Here is a 19272-nt window from a genome sequence, read left to right as displayed (position 1 = left end):
GGTCTCCCCCACCCCTGCTCGGGCACAGGCCGGGCCCCAGGGCGGTGCCAGTGCCCGCGGCTGAGCTGCACGGGGAGCACTTGGAAGGCAGAGGGAGGTGCGAGAAGAGAAGCCGGAAAGTGTGCGATGTCCTCGGGCCGCCGGGAGCCTTGGGGGGAAGCGGAGCGCTGGGCACAGTCCCCGCCTGTATGGCGCGGCCCTGCTCTGCCGTGTGCCCACCTCTGCCATGTGCCCACCTCAGGAGGCTCCAGGCCCAGAGCGCGGACAGCAGCCCGGTCAGGCTTCCTGCTGTGTAGAAGCCGCTAGTTACAACCCGCCCTGGCCCGGGGAGGCAGGGAGGCCGGACGGAAGGGTCTCTCCTGCTGACCCCCGCCGCCGAGCCCGGGAGGACCCCACCCCGGGAACGCAGCGGCCTCCTCGAGGGTCGCCTCACCCAGACCCCCAGGCCGTGGCACCCCATTGAACAGTGCGGCCCCTGCGGCGCTGGCACGGGGGCTCCCTTCTCCCCCTCCCTGCGCGTCATGCCGCGCGGGTGTCTCCCCGGGTTCTGTGCAGGGTTGAGGGTTGAGATGAGCGTCCCCTGTGCACTAGTCTCCAAGGCTCGGTGCGAGGACAGAGCCGCGGTCTCGGAGGGGAAGCGAGGGCCTCAGAGTAGAGAGACCTGAGTTTAAAACTGGCTCTGCTCTTCCTGGCTCCTGACCGTGGGCCAGTGACTTCGCCTGCTCTCGTCTCCGTTTGCTCATCTACAAAATGGGCACAATGGCAGCCTCATGGAGAGCCGTGAAGGCTTAGAGTGTACACGGCTGTGGTGTGCACGTGTGGACGTGGGAGACCACCCGTCCGCCGGAGGCGCTCGGCAGGCGGCCGCTGGGACTGCTGGGAAGGCCGTGGGCCCGGTGGGCTGGCTCCGCCCCACTCCGCGCCACTCCTCGCAGGGCGGCCTCGCCGAGCGCGGGACCACCGCGCCACCTGGTGGCCAAGCTCCAGCACTGCCGCTTCGCCCAGGCCTGCCCCCGCCACCCTCACCCAAAGCAAGTGTTGCCGCCCCTCCCATTTGCTCTGGATGGTCTTGATTGACGCCTGTTGTCCCTGCATATATTAATAATGACCCTGCACTCTCCAAAGCGGCCCAGTTTGGACTTCCTCACTTTCTCCAATCTGCTAGGAAAGGAAATGCAGCAGCAAAGGCTTGTGGGGAAAGCCAGTAGAACATCTGCTCGGGCCCGTTCCCGTAGCTGCCCCGACCCGCACTGCCTCTTGGTTCCGGGCTTCCCTGCCACCCTAACTCCACACTAAAGTCTCCAGAAGTTCCTTCCCTAGAAGCCCTTCTCGTGGTCGCCACGGAGCCGTCCTCGACTCCCTTTCTTTGCTGCAGGGTATTTGTGGTGCAACAGATTCCCAACAGTAACCTCCTCCTCCTGGTGACAGACCCCACCTGTGACTGCAGCATCTTCCCGCCAGTGCTGCAGGAGGCCACAGAAGTCAAATATATCCTGCAGTCCTCGGGATGTGTGCGGTGGGGGCGGGGCTGTAGGAGGCGTCTGGGGGGCTCAGATTTTGAGCAGCGGGGCCAGCAGTCTGTCCTCCACGGGGCTCCGTTATTTGTTCTCTAACCCTTCCCTGGGCCCCGGTGCTGCCTCCTGACCCCAAAGCTGCTTGCAGGGCAACTGGTGGCACCAGAGCAGGTTCTTCCAGACCTTGTTCCAGTCTTCAGAGTGGGCTCTGGTCCTGAGATACTGACCTTAACAGTGGCTTCTGCACATAATGCCTCTGTCAAATGTGACCGGATGCGCTCCCAGAAGCTCCGCAGGCGACCAGACTCCTGCCACGCCTTCCATCCAGAGGTACGGGTTGAGGCGGGTCCAGGGTGGGCTGGAGCTTCACCCCCAAGCCCTGTGTGCCTGGGTCTGTGCCCTGCAGACAGGAGCATGCCAATGAACACACCTGTGCCTGCGCTGTTCGGGGGAAACATGTGCGTTTATGCCCTGTGACACTGTGATATAAGAAGAAACAGATATTTGGTCTTTGTCCTGATTCCTGGCAAGCTCCTAAAACCCTTGTTATTTCCTGAATGATTAGGGTGATAGGTGCATCTTTCGGTACAGTGTTTGGTCTTAGTCCCTGGTTCCTTCGCAGGTGCCTCTAAGACCTTTGGAATGCTAGGGGTATCTTTGAATGCTAATTAGATGACTGGTGGCGGGGGGCCCTAGACAGGATGGGGGCTGGCCACAGGAAACACCGAGGCAGGATTAGAGGGTTGGGACTTTTGGCTCCAACGCCCTGGCTTCTGGGAAAGGAAGGGGGCTGGAGATTGAGTTGATCACCAGTGGCCAAAGATGTAATCAATCGTGCCTGTCGTAACGAAGCCTCCATGAAATCCCTGAACAATGGTGTTTGGAGTGTGTCCGAGTTGGTGAAAGGGTGTGGGAGCTCTGCGCACCCCATGCCTTGGCCTACGTGTCTCTTCCACTCAGCTGCCTGAGCTGCGTCCTTTATAATAAACCGGTAATGGTGAGGGAAGCACCTTCCTGAGCTTAGTGAGCCACGCTAACAGATCACGGAGCCCGAGACGGGATCATGGGAACCCTAGATTTACAGCCAGTCTGTCAGAAGGACAGCAGACCTGGGGCTTGCGATTAGCATCTGAGGTGAGGGCCACCTTGTGGGACTGAGCCCTGTAACTTGCGGGATCTAGTGCTAATTCTCCAGAGTGTCAGACTTGAATTGAATTTCATGACAGACACGCAGCTGGTGTCCAGAGAGTGGGGTGGGAAAAACCCTTCACATTTGTTGAAGTGGTGGTGTGAAAACACAGCACAGCCCTATGTCATTAAAATACGAAGTCAACCAGGATCCAAAGGTGCTTTAACAAAGAGCCACGCTTCCTAGGGCTTGGGCGCTAGGTGAATTAGAATGCAGTTGTGCCATCTTGTCCTCATTCCCGCTACGCTTAGTTTGGAATGATCTGAGCAATGTGAGGAGGCCGTCATGTGGATGACAGTCGTAGTGGCTGGAACGGATCCAGAACCGAGACCCGTGTCAGGCCCTGAGCCGGGCGCTTCATACACGGTCCCGTCTGCTGGGACAATAATCCCCATGAGATGCTCCCAGAGTTGAGGACTTTCCTGAAGCCATTCTGAGAGGATGACCCCGCAGCCACTCCAAGCCTGGGGGCAGGCAGAGAAGGCTGGTGCCCCCTTCCCAGGCTGCGGGGCCAGCCTTGGCTTTTCCCCCAAAAGGGAGGGGTCTAAGAAAGGTAGCAGTGCTTCCCCTGCTTTCTGAAACTCCGCTTTCCCCAGGATTTTGGCCCCATTCGTGGTGGAAGCCCCTCCCTTTTCGAGGGTCCCCCTCTGAGTGCTGCCCTCTCACCTCTGCTCTGGGTTCGCAGGAGAACGCCCAGGACTGCGGCGGTGCCTCAGACACCTCAGCCTCACTGCCCCTACTCCTGCTGCCTCTGTGTGTCTGGGGGCTACTGCCCCACCTCCTGCGGTGACACCACCTAGCCTGACCTGTGTTTTGGCAAGGTGATCCTTCCAGAGCCATCCCAAAAATTCAGCACGGACATGGGATGCAGCTAACTGCAGTCGGGTCACCCCCAGGCCAGTGCTCCTCTCAATCCTGGGCTGGTGGCCCCTGCCGCCGGAGAATGCTGGATGGAACAAGAAACCAATCCCCTGGCACCACTTTCAAGACGCTTCATGGTGCCCGGTACCATCCGCCCTAGGTCTCAAAATAAGCATACTTCTAACCTAACCTTCCTGTCTCCTCTTCGGGAAGCCAGCATGAGCTCAGCTTGGAACAAGACGAAATAACTTAGTTCCCCTGTACTCCAGAGTCCAGACCCAGCCTGACCCTTTCTGTCAGAGTGGTCTCTGGTAGAACCTAAGGACTTCCGGACACTGAGAAAAAGCAGCAGAATGAGGCCAAATGCAGAGAGGAGGCTAAGGCAAGAACGTGTCCCAACTAAAGCATAGATTCCCCAAAGTGAGGCTCAGGGTGGAAGGCAGCTCACTTTCCTAGCTGATGCTCAAAAAGGTTTTGACGGTGTTGGGGTGGGGGTTGGATAAGGGAATGGTCAAGACTGAGAAAGGAACGAAATCCGTTCAGGAAATATCGACAGGGCTGCATGTGATGTCCCCGAACTGCTACTATTGAAGAACTTCCCAAAACTTCTTTACAAAGCCGTAAAGGAAAGTTTACATCTATGAAAAGCCAACAGGCTGAGCCATCCAATTGCTGCATGGAAATTGATGTACATTCAGGGGACGGCAAAAACAGCTGTCAAATAGTGAAAAAGAGCAGTCATTGTGCTCTTTTTCTGGCCAATGATTTACAAAAGAATCTACTTGACTCTGTCCCCGGAGTGAAATCCTTAGGGTTGGAACTTGTGGGAACATTCCAACTTGCTAAGCAGTGTCCACTGAGAGGGAAGGTCTGTCGGGGAACTCACCCCCAGCGCACACACATCTCCCCCAGGGTCCCAAGGCCCCGCAGCTTCCTCCCCCCACCAAACCCCAAGACCTGGATCCCAGGCGACAACAGTCTCCACAGTGAGAGCAACATTAAGGGCAAAACCATGGAGAAATTTGGGAGAGGCCTCAAATCTTTCCGTTTAACAAACCCCAATGATGGGCATGGATAGTATGCAGGGATTTGGGGGCCTTTCCCCCTGCTCCTCCATCACCCTCAGCCTCCACACTTCAAAGTACAAGCTGTTCAAGTTTCCTACCAGCAAATAGCCCTAACTTGCCTCTAGAGTAGGCCAAATGCCAACTCTGTAAAACGCACTTACATTATAGGTTACAGAATGTCCCTCTTAGTCATGTCTGGCAACAACCCTGTGAGGGCGGTAGTAATGCCCCTTACAGCAGACGACACTGCAACTCGGAGAAGCCAGCTTAAGTGGCAGAATAATGCTAGAACAGCTAAGGTTTACACGTACCGAATAACATATTTCAGCTCATTCCATCCTCACAACAGCCTCCTGAAAGTGGGTACGTCCCATATTATAGAAACTGCAGCAGAGTTGAAAATTGCCTCCAAATTATTGGAAGAGTATTGTGAAGATTGAATGTGATATATTCACGTAACATGCTTGAAACTGCCTGGCATATAGTAAATGCTAAATAAATACATGCTAACTGCTATCATTACATTACCTTGTTTCGTGGAGGTGGGGACAAAGAAATTACAATTTAGATGCCAGGAACAGTAAGGTGTCCAGCAAGCCCAGCAGGGTTAAAAAAGCAGCAAGGAGCCCTTTCCAGCCCCTGGGCTGCCATCACTGAGTGTCCCAACCATGTGTCACGAGGCCCCACCTGTGCTGCGCACAGCAGGGTGAGCACTCTCTCACCCTGCCACTCCCTGCCCAAGGCCGTGGCCGCCCACCTGCTGTTCATTCTTCGGCATTAAGGCACATTCTGACTTCCAACTGCATTTGACCCCAACTACCAACTCACAGACACCAACCAGCAGTCTCTCTAGGACAATAACCCAGTGTTATCTTTTGGAAGGCTTATCTTCCCCACCCAAACAGGAAGAGCCCTTTCAGGCAAATTTATCAACTCTTAAAAAGCCAAGCTTAGGAAGCTTGAGCAGCTTCTGGCCTTGTTTTGTCTGTTTCCTCTGGGCCCCATGTCTCTGCATGGCCAAGGAGAATCCCTTTCAAGACCATTGGAAGGAAAACCCGTTTCTGATAATGTAACCTTCTCTACTTTGGAGAACAAAATATTCTCGTAAGTTTTGCCTTTGAAGCTCAGAACGATTCCTCCTTTTCTACTTTTAGCAGAACCACTAAAGGACAGCAGGTGGCAGCCTGGCTCACTCTAAAGCCCATCACCTGCTTTCAGAGGCATGTTGGAACCTAAGTCATTTAATAAATTTGAATGCGGAATTTTGAAATCTTATGTTGTACACCTTTGGAGGACCAGGAACTTAAGGATGCTGCCAGATCCTCCTTCCTCAGTACCAAGGATATGTTAACTACTAAATCCACCTAATACTGTTGTATATTTCAATAGAAGAGCTTTCAGGGAAAATGCTTCAACCACTTCATAAAGCTCAGTGAAGTTTTGGTTCAGGGGGTGGGAGGGAGGCAAGAAAGTGGGCACAACATAAGGCCAGAAAAATAAATGAAGTCCACAAAAGGTCGGAATTGGAGTGAGGGTTTGGCAGAAAGCCCAGCCAATCACTATGGAAAAGTTTGAGCAAAGAATCTGTAGGAGCCACAGCATCTCAGTGAGGGATCTAGAGGATGTATCCTTGGCCTCATTTTGACAGAACACCGAGGCTAGACAAGCTACATGGCAAATGGCACAACCAAGATCTGAAGTTACGCTTTTTCATTTCCAGGTAGTGTAGCAGGGTAGGGACGGTGGTACAGTAAGATGGCAGTGACAAGAGGCCACCGTATATGAAGCTTCCTTCCTGCCCCATGCCATCATAAGCAGCCTCTACATGAGCCAGCCAGGCTGCCCTTGTTTCACCAGCTGAAGGCAGAAAGATTTGTACATTAGATAGGGTGTTGGTGGGGGCTGGGGGCGGTGCTGGCTAGCAAATTGTTCATGCCCTCTGAGGGGAGGACAAAATGAAACACTACAATTGCAGCCGAATATTCAAGAAGAGGATGTTGTTTCCGGGATAATTTTAAAGTAACATTGCCCAGAGGCTTCTCTAGGCACCCAGAGCCTAGCACTCTCTAGTCAGAATCCAAACTTGTCCTTATCTACTTCCTCGACAACATCCACATAACATCACCTGAGTATCAGGAACCATACAGATACCGTTTATTTTTTTTAATGAGATGGAGTCTCACTCTGTCACCCAGGCTGAAGTGCTGTGGTGTGGTCTCAGCTCACTGCAACCTCCACCTCCCAGGTTCAAGCGATTCTCCTGCCTCAGCCTCCCGAGTAGCTGAGATTACAGGTGCCTGCCACCACGCCCAGCTAATTTTTAGCAGAGACGGGGTTTCACCATGTTGTCCAGGCTGGTCTGGAACTCCTGACCTTTTGATCTGCCCACCTCAGCCTTCCAAAGTGCTGGGATTACAGGCATCAGCCACCAACCCCAGCTCAGACACCTTTTAGTAAGAGACTAGGAAAAGACAAAGTGGGTTATTAGTAGGCTTCAGCTAATATTGTTTGTCAAAAGCAGGAAATAATCCAGTGTCTATGCCCAGATAAGGTATGGAACACTCTAACGTTAAATCTATGATTAAAAATGAGAATTCAGAATGAACATTTTATCCCAGTACTGGAAATGCCCTTCCAAAAACTAAATTTACCTAAGGCAAATGGGTTGGAATTTATTTCAAACACCAACTTGAACCAGATCCTCTTCTTATATAGAAGGGACTAGGTTAATGAACTCCAAAACCTTTAAGTCAGTGTACATGAGACTGTTTAATCAGAATAATAAATACAGAAAGGTTTTCTCAAATTTTCTCTTCACTCTTTTCTCCAATACAGTGCCGGCACTAGAGTCATTCTTAAACTTCCTAAGCTTCAGTTTCCCCCTGTATAAAATGAGAGTGAATATACTCGACTGGCTCAGAGGGTTGAGTATGATCACGTGACATTGACAGTTCTCTAACATTACATCCCTTGACATCAAGTGTTACATTAGAGACTATTTTTATAAACTTCAACAATAAGTAAGAACTGCCTCTTAGGGCTGCTCTCCCCTCCATTCTAAACCTGGTCCAAGTTACGATGAAAGCTTGAGTTAGGAAACAGGAGTTGGGCGTGAGCACTTTGATTTGTGCATCCCGAATGGCAAGTTTCCAAGTATTTCTTAAATCTCAGTGTCTACATTAGAGCTTCAAAAAAGTGCCAAAAGCTAAGGGGAGGTAAGCTGAAAGGCAATAAAAAACACAAAACAGGTCATATTTCATTTGGTTCTTTTTATTAGAAACTGAAAATACAGCAAGTAGGGAAACCCCACATCAATGGAACCATCACACAGATGCCCTTCTGGAACCCCAACCTTCTATGATCCCCAAAAATGTGCTTTGTGGCTTTAGCAATTTATAAAGGGGAAGAGGGAAAATACTGAAAAAGGCCACTATTTAATGGTGAAAGAATGAAGCTGTAGACGTCCCAACCAGCCTAGGGCCAAAAAAGAAAATTAAAAATCTGCACAGAGCAAGCAAGCCTCTGACTGCTGAGAGTAAGGCATTCAGGCGCCAACCTGGTGAGAGTTCTCAGCAAGCACTGTCAGGTCAAGTGCACATGAGGCTGTTGGTAGTGAGTTGCACGTAGACACACATAGAAAAGGGCACACACATGCCCACATACACACCCAAAAGAGGGAGATTTTACTGGATTACACATCAGTGATGTTAATTTCATTTTTCCTAAGGGTTTGTGCTATGTTGAACCAGATCCTTCCAGCTTTGGGGTGTGGGTGACTGCACCCAGAGAGCTGCTACTTCTGTTGGTGTTGTGACAGGGCTGCACCTGTACCCTGTATCCCAAAGGGCATGACCAAAGAGCAAGTCTGGCTTCTGATCTGTGCTATTGCTCCCAAGAAACTAAGTGGGCTTCTGTCCAAATGGCCACTGTCCTGCTGGACTATGCTTTCTCAAAGGGATTAATACTGTTCTTTATTCTGTCAGGCACTGCATCAGTTCATCCACTGAGTCTTTTGCTCGGTCCACCTAGCACCTAGGGCAGTGACCTTATCCAGAACCAAAACGCTCAAGTTCTTCTCAACTTCTACACTGGATTCTTTCTTCCTGGATCCCAGCTTTTGCTGGAGATTGGAAGGGCAAGGGAGGAAAATGACTGGGAAAACTCTATTGAATAGGAGGCCCTTCCTATATTCCCAGACACCTACTGAGGATGCCAGTCCCCATGCTCAGGACCTCCATGTTTAGTTCTAATACCCACAATCCCAGGATATAATGGAGTCATCCCAAGTCTCTGATGACAGTAACCTAAGACTCAAGCGCTATTTTGGTGGTTCACCTATGGGCCAAGATCAGAATTCCATAAACCAGATCCTTTCCCCACCACTTTCTCTGACACCGTATCAGGTTAGGCCTGGGACATGAGCCACTGTCTTGTACCTCACTCCCTGGCAACAACATACCATTGTCTTTAAAATGCCATGTCACTCTATCCCTGTAAAGTGGGGTTCAGTGAGTGCTGACAACTTGGTACTACAATTGGCTTTAAGAGTTCTGCTGGCTTTCTTGTTCAAGGAGAGCCGAGGTGTCTGTCACATCCAGGCTTACCACGACAGTGTACCAGAGGTAAAACTCATCTTTCCTAATCCAAAGGAAAGGTCTCCCAATCTATGTAGACAAGCTCAGGAGAAACCTGGACATGTCAGAATCTCATCTGTGGCTGGCTCCATGCCAAGAACTATGTCAGAGAAAGGTCCATTTCTATTCCCTCAAGGAGGAAGGATAGTTAGGGCAGTGATTTTTAATAGAGGGAAATTTAGAGAGTGTTCCAGAGCTCCACAGCAAGGATATGGAAAACTGTCACATCCCTCTAATAAGACTTACCATAAAAGTGAGCGGGATGCCAGGAAATAACCAGATCAGCCCGTGCTAATGTTTCCAGGGCTCCTCCATTGTCTCCAGCACCCCTTTACCAGCTGGTAGGAGTGCATCAGTCTCTCAAAAGACAATGACACCCTAACTAGAGCCTTTATCTAACACATCCTGTCAGCCATTCGTGTGCTGCTTCCACTGAGAAAACACATACCACTCCCCTCTACTTCAGATCTCCCAAAGGCTCCCGGGCTTGACCGTGGTCATGTGACCAATGGGCTAGGGCTATACTCTCTGCCCCATTAGGGTCCAAGGTATGTCAGCCTTTAGAAGGCACCTTGGTGCACCAAGACACGGTACATTCCGGGGCTATCACCTGAGCCTCCTCCAGTCACTTTTTGTGCAAAATTCAAACAGTGTGTGGTACTTGCATGTTTCATTCTATACAAAAATTCTCCCTCCCTCCCTTACCCCGTTTTAAACATGTATATAAAGTCTTATTTAAACAGTTAGAAATCTTATTTACATTAATTTCTTTGTTCTCCCAAGAGCATTTAAAATCACACTCCCACCCCTTATTGGATATAAATGTTCACCTAAATTGGTTTGTATTATTGTTATACAGAGAGAGAAAGGGAGAAGAACGAATCACCAAACTGTTTTGCCATCTTCTACAAATAAATATGATATGGATCAGAAGCCAGTTTGCCAAGGGTCTTGCAGAGCCCGCAATCAGTAGATCCCAAGAATAAGCCAGGGTTTGGGCTATGTCTCCTTCTCTCCCAATGGATGCATTCCATCCTCTGAGGTATGATTTATTTTTGTTTTTCTCTTCTCAGTCATGTACCACGCAGAGCCCCTGGGCCGTCACAAAGCCCACGAGGCTGTCAAAGTTTTGGGGCTCCTCTGGTACTGGCATCAGTAGCCGGCAGGGAGGCCCGCAAGTGCTGCAGGCCCTGGTTTAGGGTCACAGTCCCTGGCTACTGGTAGGTATCACAGTGCATCCTCTTCACTGCAGCCCCCGCCGATCATGAAACGAAACTCCTGGAGGTTTGAGACACCATGGAAGTGAACAAAAGCTCCAGCAACCACAAAGATATGAAACAGCTGATGAGAGTGAAACTGGAGAGGGAAAAAAAAGAGAAGGGGATAGAGAAATCCATACATTATTAAGACTGCTAAAGATTCTTAGAAATGTTTAATCCTGGTTCACGCTGAGCAGAAGGCAGGGAATGGATGTGGCAGAGCTCAAATTCAAGGTGTCCACAGATCCTGGAACGTCCATTAGGTGTATCACATTCTGCTGAGCTGAAAGTCAGCTGTTCCCAAAGACATCAAGGTGCTGCCACTCAGCTCTACACATAAACATCTACACACTTAACACTGAAACCAGTGGCAAATGACATACAGACTCTCTTGCTAACGGGCCACAAAGGTCCCAAGGATCCCTTGACACCTAGCCATGGACTATGATTACACATACAGTCCTTTTCCTACTCACTGCTGATGGACATTTTGTCATGGACAAGAGGACTAGAGCTATGGTCATTTACATGTTGCTCTCTTGTTAGAAAAACTAAAGAGGATTCCAGGATCGTGTGTGGAATGTCACAACATATGGTCCCGAGTTTCTCCTTCAGTGCTACGATTCTGAAATTTGATGAACTACATAATGTGTCAAAAACTAAGCAAACAGGCCCTTTTACTTCACAAGTCAGAAGCTGGTCTACAAGCAAGTGACATTATTTCTGATTTTACCTGTTCTGTTGAATGCTATTCCACATCTCAAGAAGGGTAATCAACTGCTTGCTGCACTTCAAAAATTACACTATTCTGTCATTATAATCCCAAAATGAAAAAGTACAGTGGCTAAGCAGGATTTATCAAGAGAAAAACACTGATTTTGGAAGCAAAAACTAGAAGAAATTAAGTCACATCCCAAGAGATGTTTCCCAGGAAACCAAAGGGGATTAATTTCCCCAAAGAAAGGGGATAAAGGGCAAAAACCCCTCCTTACCAACGTCAAAATTATGATGATGCAATCAGAAAGATGAATGAGCTAATTTGAAGCTAAAAAAAACTGCTTAAGTTCAAGATCTTCTTCATTTTACAGATAGCTAAACTAAACTTTAAAGAGATGAGATGATCAGCTTAGTCTATAATAATCAGCAATAGGCTGAGGAACAGAATTCCAAAGGTCAGATTTCACATTAAGCATATTTCCAATTTTGTCTTGTTAAAAATATTTCAGGCCCTCTTCGGCTGTAAGTTTTTCTATCTATATCAGTCCATATATTTTCTTTTCCCTCCTGTCTTTTGTTGTCTCTTACCAATGACCACAATCTAGTTCAATCCAGTTCCCTCTTCTTCACAATCCCTCTTCTTCCACCAGACATACATACACTCAGTCTCTCATTACAAATCACTAAATTTCGATATAAAAAAAGACCCTGGTAGAAATCTGGTCCTAAAAAGGACTCTGGTAAAAATCTGGTCTATCATCCTCATTTCATAAATAAGGAAACTGAGACAAAGAATGGCAAAATGACTTTCCATTGTCAAAAGGAGCACAGATTCTGATATTAAAATTAGCCTAATTCAAATTCCAGTTCTACCACTTAATAGCCACACAGCTTGGACAAGTGGCCTCACCTCCCTAAGCCTTAGTCTCCTGATTTGTAAAATGAAGACACAAACAAGAGTTATCATACCACATAGGGCTAATGTATTAAAGGAGGTAATCCATGCAAAGCACTCTGTACTATTATGCTGAGCATCAAGGAAGTGCTCACTAAATGTTAGTTATTACTGTACTTATTGTCCACAGAAAGACAGCTAAACAAGGAATAAGAACCAGAATACAACTCTCCTGACTTTGAGTCTAAAACTTTCTCTATTGCATCACTCTGCAGTATGCCAATAACCCATGAGCAGATACCTACACACACTCAATCACCCCTGACATACTTACCCAGATGTCACATTTGCCAGGAAAAAAGCGTTCAGGGATCCGGGCAGCATACAGGGCAGCTCCTGTGATGTAGAGGCTGGCCATCAGCATCAACCAGCCTATCTGCCCTATGGTGGCAGCCTTGAGGAACCCCTCCGAGATGACATAGTGCAAGGTCGGAATGATTCCACTCAGGCCCAGGCCCAGAAACACTCCTAGGAGTCACAAGAAGAGAGTGGAGTAACGCAGAAGAGAAACAAAGAGCCAGAAGTCAATATTACAGTACAGTCCCATTAACTCTGTAAACTGAGTATTTCCAAGTAGCATACAAAATTAGCTTCCAGTTTTACAGGAAAAAGAAGGTTCTTCAAACTCTAGGACACTGTCACACAAGACAACACAGCTATATTCTAAAGATTTACAAATGCAAGGAGCCAGCTGGGTGCAGTGGCTCACACCTGTAATCCCAGCACTTTGGGAGGCCAAAGCGGGCAGATCATCTGAGGTCAGGAGTTCAAGACCAGCCTGGCTAACAGGGTGAAACCCCATTTCTACTAAACATCCAAAAAGTAGCCAGGCATGGTAGCGCATACCTGTAATCCCAGCTACTCAGGAGGCTGAGACAGGAGAATCGCCTGAGCCTGAACCCGAGAGGCAGAGGATGCAGTGAGCCGAGATCACACCATTGCACTCCAGCTTGGGCAACAAGAGTGAAATTCTGTCTCAAAAAAAAAAAAGCAAGGAGCCTCGCTAAGAGAGGTCTAGCTTAGTAAGTCAGCAGTGTTCAAGGGTTTTGAATTAATGCTGTTAAATGTTTGCAGAAAGGACAGCTCCAGGAGTTTATTTAAACTGTCCCAGCCTGTCCTTTTACAGACACAGGTTACAATACAAGCTATTTTACGTATCTCATCTTCTCTTTGAAGCAACAGACGTTCCTGGGGTGGAGAGGCAATGAATGATCATATCACCTGGCATCACCTATTTTTAATAGGAATCTAGGGCTGGGCGCAGTGGCTCACACCTGTCATCCGAGCACTTTGGGAGGCCAAGGCAGGCGGATCACTTGAGGTCAGGAGCCAAGATGGCACCCCTGCACTCCAGCCTGGACTACAAAGCAAAACTTCATCTCAAAAAAAGAAAATAAAAGAAAAAAGAAAAAGAAAAATTTAATCTAAATCTGTGACCTCTAACTGGGTACTTAAAAATTGTTCAATGCCTTTAACAAATGACCTAATGGGGGTGGGGGATGGGAGAGAATACTATACTAAGATGAGAGAGAGTGAGAAAGATTTCTGAAAGCTCCCAGGCCCCTAAATAACAATCAGGTACAAAAGTCCGGCAAATCACTCAGCCACAGCCCTACTGCCTTACTGCCTCCAGAAATCTAAAGTAATGTTTTTTAAACTTCTAGATATGACCTAAGTTCTAAGATGAATTAAATGAGTCTCAACCAGCATTTTTTTAAATGAACTAGAATAAAATTAAAATATCAGACTGTAACATAAGTGGAGTCTATTTTGTTAAAGTTTTGTAATTTATATATACATGAACTTATGTATAGATACACGTGTTCAGGACTGTAATAGAAAATGTCATAAAGAAAAAAAAGAAATTTGAAGTCCACTAGTCTAAATCCACTTTGAAACCTGTGTATCAGCCAAAGCAACACAGGAACTCCTTGCCTCAGCCAGTAACTAATTGCTCCTACATTTTGACACAGTGTTAACAATGACCCTTGCAAAACAAGCTGTCATTTGGTAAGCTTTCTCCACAGATAAAGAGCCTATGACTTGCTTCGGAAATAAACTGCTGGTATACAGCAATATATGTAAGCACAGATATAGGATGCATACTCACAAATAAAATGGGCATCTAAAAGAGAAGAGGAAAATGGCAATGCTGCTCTCACAAAAGATAAGAACCAAGCAGGCCTAAAGAAAAACTATTTCCTACCTCTGCTCCTCTAAGGAATTATTATCATGATATTTCTTCACTTGTTCTTTTCCTCTACATGCTAAGCAAAGGCTGCTAATGGTTTCTGCCTATCATTCTCTAAGTCAAAGGCTCAGGAACTTGGTTCTTCTGATGTATATAAATAGCAAAACGCTCAGCTCTACTCAGCAAAGATGTTCTTATCTCATGTGCTCAAACAGGCTTAACACCACTGTACTACTCAAGTACTGCTGAAAGCGGACCCTGACCAATGCTCATTTGCTCATACGAACACAAAAAGGAGGAGGGCAGAGTGTTGTAACAGTGGTCACTGACATGAAGTTAATTCTGTGTCTAACCTTCCAGGTACCTGCAGCAGATCCAAGGCTTAGATTTTAATACTAAATGGTTTTGGGGGTTTAAGGATGAAAGGAAAAACACTCCTTGTTCATTCTCAGTGGGCACGGAGTTTGACACTGAGTGGGAGACAAAAACATCTCTGCTAACTTCATACCCTATAAGAAGATTCAGCCAAGGCACTGAGGGCCTTGTGGCTTTCTCTATGATCTCCAGCTAAACAGGCATTATCCTAAATATAAAAAGTCCCTTTACCCTACATCAGAAGGGAGATATGGTGCCTACTTTAACAAAACACAATCAGTACAGGGGTGAAGCCTTAAGCAGATTATCCATTATAAAATAAAAATACAAAACAAAACAGAAAATGACAACAAAAAAAGAATCACTATAAAAAGTACACTCCACGCTGAGTAAGAGAAATCATTGTTTACAAAAGTTACAGACTACCGCTTTCTGGATGGTGGTTAGCCATAAACTCAAGTAAGTAACAGTCCCAAATTATATCACCTCATACTCACCATGACCCCTTAACCCTAATGCTTTAAGACAATTAATAAACACTACTGACAACAACAACAGCAACTACTACTACTACTACTACTACTACTACTACTACATAAAAAAAAACCTCAACAATAGGACTGTGATTTCTTCATCTTGGCATCACAAATACACAGCATAATGTTTGGCAAATGGTAGAACTTTAATAAATAGTGAATTTAACTAGTGAATAAATGAATGTCGAATGTAGAACCTCCAGTGTTCTTACCTGCTCTTACTCCCCGATACTGAGGGGTAGCAAACATGTCCCACTGGGAGACGATAATGGCTGCAATGCCCAGCACACAGATGACAATCAAGTAGATGAAGCAAGGTTGTGGATTACAGTAGAAAGAATAATAAAGCCAAGGAACAAAACTTCCCATAATCAGAAGGGCAATACCAGAGTAATCCAGTCTATGATAGAAAAAAAAAAAATCCATTTAATGCAGTAATTTAAAAATTACTGGCCACTACAGGTTCCAATTAATCCCTCATGACATAAGCCATCAACAACAGCTAAGAGCCAAACTGGGTTGCTATTTAAAAAAAAAAAAAGTTTCCATGAGATGATATTAAGAATTCTGCCAACTCTGCTGAATGTTTTTCCCTAATGCACTACCTCTAAATCACTGGCCAAAATACGGACTTTACAGATACTTACTTAGAGAAGAGCCGGGAGACCCCCTCTGAGTGGCAGTAGACTGTGTGGAAGAGCCATGAGAAAGAAAGGCAGAGAATGGCTCCTAAGAAAAATAATCCAAAGACCACCTTCTCTTGCAGAGGGGCCACAAAGGAGATATTTGGGCGAAACATATAAAAGATCCCCAGGCACAGGAAGAATACACAACCTAGGAAAAAGAGCACACAAAATAGATAAAATATCACCCTTTAAAAGAGACAATATTATATATTGATTCTGTTTTCAATCCTTCAGCATCATAACAATATCTGAATCAAAAGTTCAATGAGAAAAATTTTCCAAGTAACTGAGGCCTATCCAAAATCGTGGTTTACTTCCAACATTGCTGGTATCAGAAATACTTCAGATTCATAAACTGAATATACAGAATATAAAAACTTATCTAAGGGCATAATCTAAAAAGAAATCAGACAGTGTGGCTACTTCTTAGAAGAGATAATAAGAAGCCACTTCTACCTCTAGATGTAGAATAGTTTCATTTATACAGTTTTTGGCACATACATCATAGTCCAGCTTTCAACGGTCCATTGTGCTTTTGCTTTTGTTTTTACAATGAATTTCAATACCCCTAAACCCTGCCAAGAAATACAGCTTTCCTCTACCAATAGCTGTCAGGGAGCATCATGCTGCTTCTCTGGTCCTCATCAGCTGGTTCAGGAGATTCAAGAGTTAAGGACAGTAAAATGCCTACTCAGGCCATTTCCTAACCAATTCCTAAACTGTTCTACACAGAAAGATGCCACGTTCCTATTGTTTAGGGAAGGGCCACCTAACACAAGGCAGGCACAGAAATTTCAAGTTCAACATTTGTTAAGTAATTATCATTTTAATTAAAAATTATCCTTGAATTAGAAGTCAGCAACAAACTTGATTTGACTCTCTATTCTCCTCTCACTATACTAGCAGGCAGGAACTTAGAGGCACCATGGAAATCAAATGTGTGGTAAGAAATATAAATCAAATGGAGTAAGGCCAGAAGCTAGTATATTCACAAGGTTGTACAACCGTCACCACTAACTAATTCCAAAATATTTTCATCACCCCAAACAGAAGTACTATATCTGCTGTCATCCTCCATTCCCCATTCCTCACAGCCCTAAACAACCAGTAATCTGTCTTTATGGATTTTCCTGTCCTGGACATTTCATGCATGTAGAATCAAACAACATGTAACCTTTTGTGTCTGGCTTCTTAGCAAATGTTTTCAAGCCTCACCCATGTTGTGGCGTGTATCAGTGCTTCATCCCTTTTTGCAGCTAAATAACACTCCGGTATATGAATATACCATATTTTGTTTATCCATTACCAGTCGATACCCATCTGGGTTGTTTCTACTTTTTAGCTATTATGAATAATGTTGCTATAAACTTCTGTGTTTGTGTTTTTATGTGAACATGTTTTCAGTCATCTTGGGTAATATACTAGGAGTGGATTTCTGGTAACTCTGTTTAACTTTTTGAGGAACTGCCAGACTTTTCCATGGGGACTGCTCCATTTCACATTCCTACTGGCAAAGTATGAAAGTTCCAATTTCCCCACATCCTTGCCAAGACTTGTTATTTTTCATTTTCTTGATTATAGCCATCCTAGTGGGTGTGAAGTGGTGAGATTTCTCACTGCATTTCTCAAAGCATTTGATTTGCATTTTCCTAAATGCCTAATGATGATAAACATCTTTTCATGTGCTTATTGGCCATTTTAGATCTTCACTGGAAGAACATCTATTCAGATGTTTTATCCATTTGTAAAATCGGTTGTCTTTATTGTTGAGTTGTAGGAGTTATTTATTAGATCCTTACCAACCAGCTGATTTGTAAATATTCTCTTCTCTGTGGGTTGTCTTTTCACTTTCTTGATAATGCACTTTGATATACCAATGTTTTTACTTTTGATGAAGTCCAATTTATTTTTTCTTTGGTGGCAATTCTAAGAAAGAGTCACCAAATCCAAAGTCACAAGGATTTGTATCTATGTTTTCTCCTAAGGATTTTATAGTTTTTGCTCTTATGTTTGGGTCTTTGATCCATTTTGGGTTCACTTTTGTATATGCGAGTTTGGGATCATTCTTTTACATATGGCTCAGCTATCCCAGCACCATTTGTTGGAAAGACTATTCTTTCCTCTATAGTATTCTTTCTTTAATATACAATCATTACGGAGAAAAAATTACAGTCCATATTCTACTTCAGGCCAAACTGAAAATTAGCAGTGCATATAAGTAATGAATTCTAAAAGACCAGATTACTTCTATTAAATAATACCTTCTTCTCAGTGGTTATACAATATGCAACCACATTTTGTATAGCAACTACTTTTACTTGGCCTGGTTGAAGGACAGTATCTGAAAATCTAGTAGAGAGAAATAGACTTAAGTTATAACAAAATCATCGTGCAGCCGGGCGCAGTGGCTCAAGCCTGTAATCCCAGCACTTTGGGAGGCCGAGATGGGCGGATCACGAGGTCAGGAGATCGAGACCAGCCTGGCTAACACAGCGAAACCCCGTCTCTACTAAAAAATACAAAAAAACTAGCCGGGCGAGGTGGCTACTCCGGAGGCTGAGGCAGGAGAATGGCGTAAACCCGGGAGGCGGAGCTTGCAGTGAGCTGAGATCCAGCCACTGCACTCCAGCCCTGAGATCCAGCCACTGCACTCCAGCCCGGGCGACAGAGCAAGACTCCGTCTCCAAAAAAAAGAAACAACAACAAAAAAAAATCATCGTGCAAACCAGGGTAACCTAGGAGTAAACCAGTGAGAAAATTCATCATTAGAAATTCAGAGAACAAAATGGCAAATCCAAACACATGTCTGAAGTTCTGTCCTTACCATCAAATACATGAAAATAAAAAGAAAGACAGTGAATCGCCAGCTCATCACATCACTGACATTACATACCTAAGAGATGTGTCCAAATGTTGCCTGTTTCTGTGTGTATTCTGAAAATGCTCTTAAAACAGGCCCGGAAAGAAGGCATAGGAGGCCGGTGTCCATGCAGGAGGAAGTCATTATCCTTGAGCCAGTCTGGTAGTACATCATGAGGGATCACTCGCCACCGACCTTCCCATACCTGGCAGAGGGGTATTAGCAAACATCTTTGTGATTTTGTCAATTTAGCAACACTGATCCCTAACAACTATGTCTTACCATACTGTTTTCTAATGTGAAAAATAATTCATTTTTTAAAAGGCAAACATCTCAAAATGTATATAATGTCTTATATTCTGAGTTCTTTAAAAAGACTGATGAAAAAGATATTTTTTCCGGGAATGGTGGCTCAAGCCTTTAATCTC

At 45.7% G+C, this 19272-nt stretch overlaps 2 protein-coding genes across 3 annotated transcripts in view; one reads left to right on the top strand and one right to left on the bottom strand.

The window, feature by feature from the left end:
* The window catches only part of CACNA2D4 (calcium channel, voltage-dependent, alpha 2/delta subunit 4), a 130668-nt gene extending 125515 nt beyond the window's left edge, over nucleotides 1-5153 (top strand). Inside the window, exons 36-38 of the mRNA XM_011931025.1 lie at nucleotides 1376-1488; nucleotides 1762-1844; nucleotides 3389-5153. Of these exons, the coding sequence (XP_011786415.1) occupies nucleotides 1376-1488; nucleotides 1762-1844; nucleotides 3389-3493 (301 nt within the window). The 3' untranslated portion in view covers nucleotides 3494-5153. The remainder of the gene's footprint in view (nucleotides 1-1375; nucleotides 1489-1761; nucleotides 1845-3388) is intronic.
* A 2727-nt stretch (nucleotides 5154-7880) lies between these two features.
* The window catches only part of ADIPOR2 (adiponectin receptor 2), a 102874-nt gene continuing 91482 nt past the window's right edge, over nucleotides 7881-19272 (bottom strand). For both annotated transcript variants that reach the window (XM_011931021.1, XM_011931022.1), the window contains 5 exons: nucleotides 18878-19049; nucleotides 15946-16132; nucleotides 15511-15698; nucleotides 12471-12664; nucleotides 7881-10621 (listed from right to left, as the gene is read on the bottom strand). In XM_011931021.1, coding sequence (XP_011786411.1) covers nucleotides 10493-10621; nucleotides 12471-12664; nucleotides 15511-15698; nucleotides 15946-16132; nucleotides 18878-19049 — 870 coding nt within the window. In that variant the 3' untranslated portion in view covers nucleotides 7881-10492. The remainder of the gene's footprint in view (nucleotides 10622-12470; nucleotides 12665-15510; nucleotides 15699-15945; nucleotides 16133-18877; nucleotides 19050-19272) is intronic.

Source organism: Colobus angolensis, unplaced genomic scaffold (genome assembly GCF_000951035.1).
Source record: "Colobus angolensis palliatus isolate OR3802 unplaced genomic scaffold, Cang.pa_1.0 Scaffold89, whole genome shotgun sequence".
Lineage (NCBI taxonomy): Eukaryota > Metazoa > Chordata > Mammalia > Primates > Cercopithecidae > Colobus > Colobus angolensis.
This window is presented reverse-complemented; position numbering and strand designations above follow the sequence as displayed.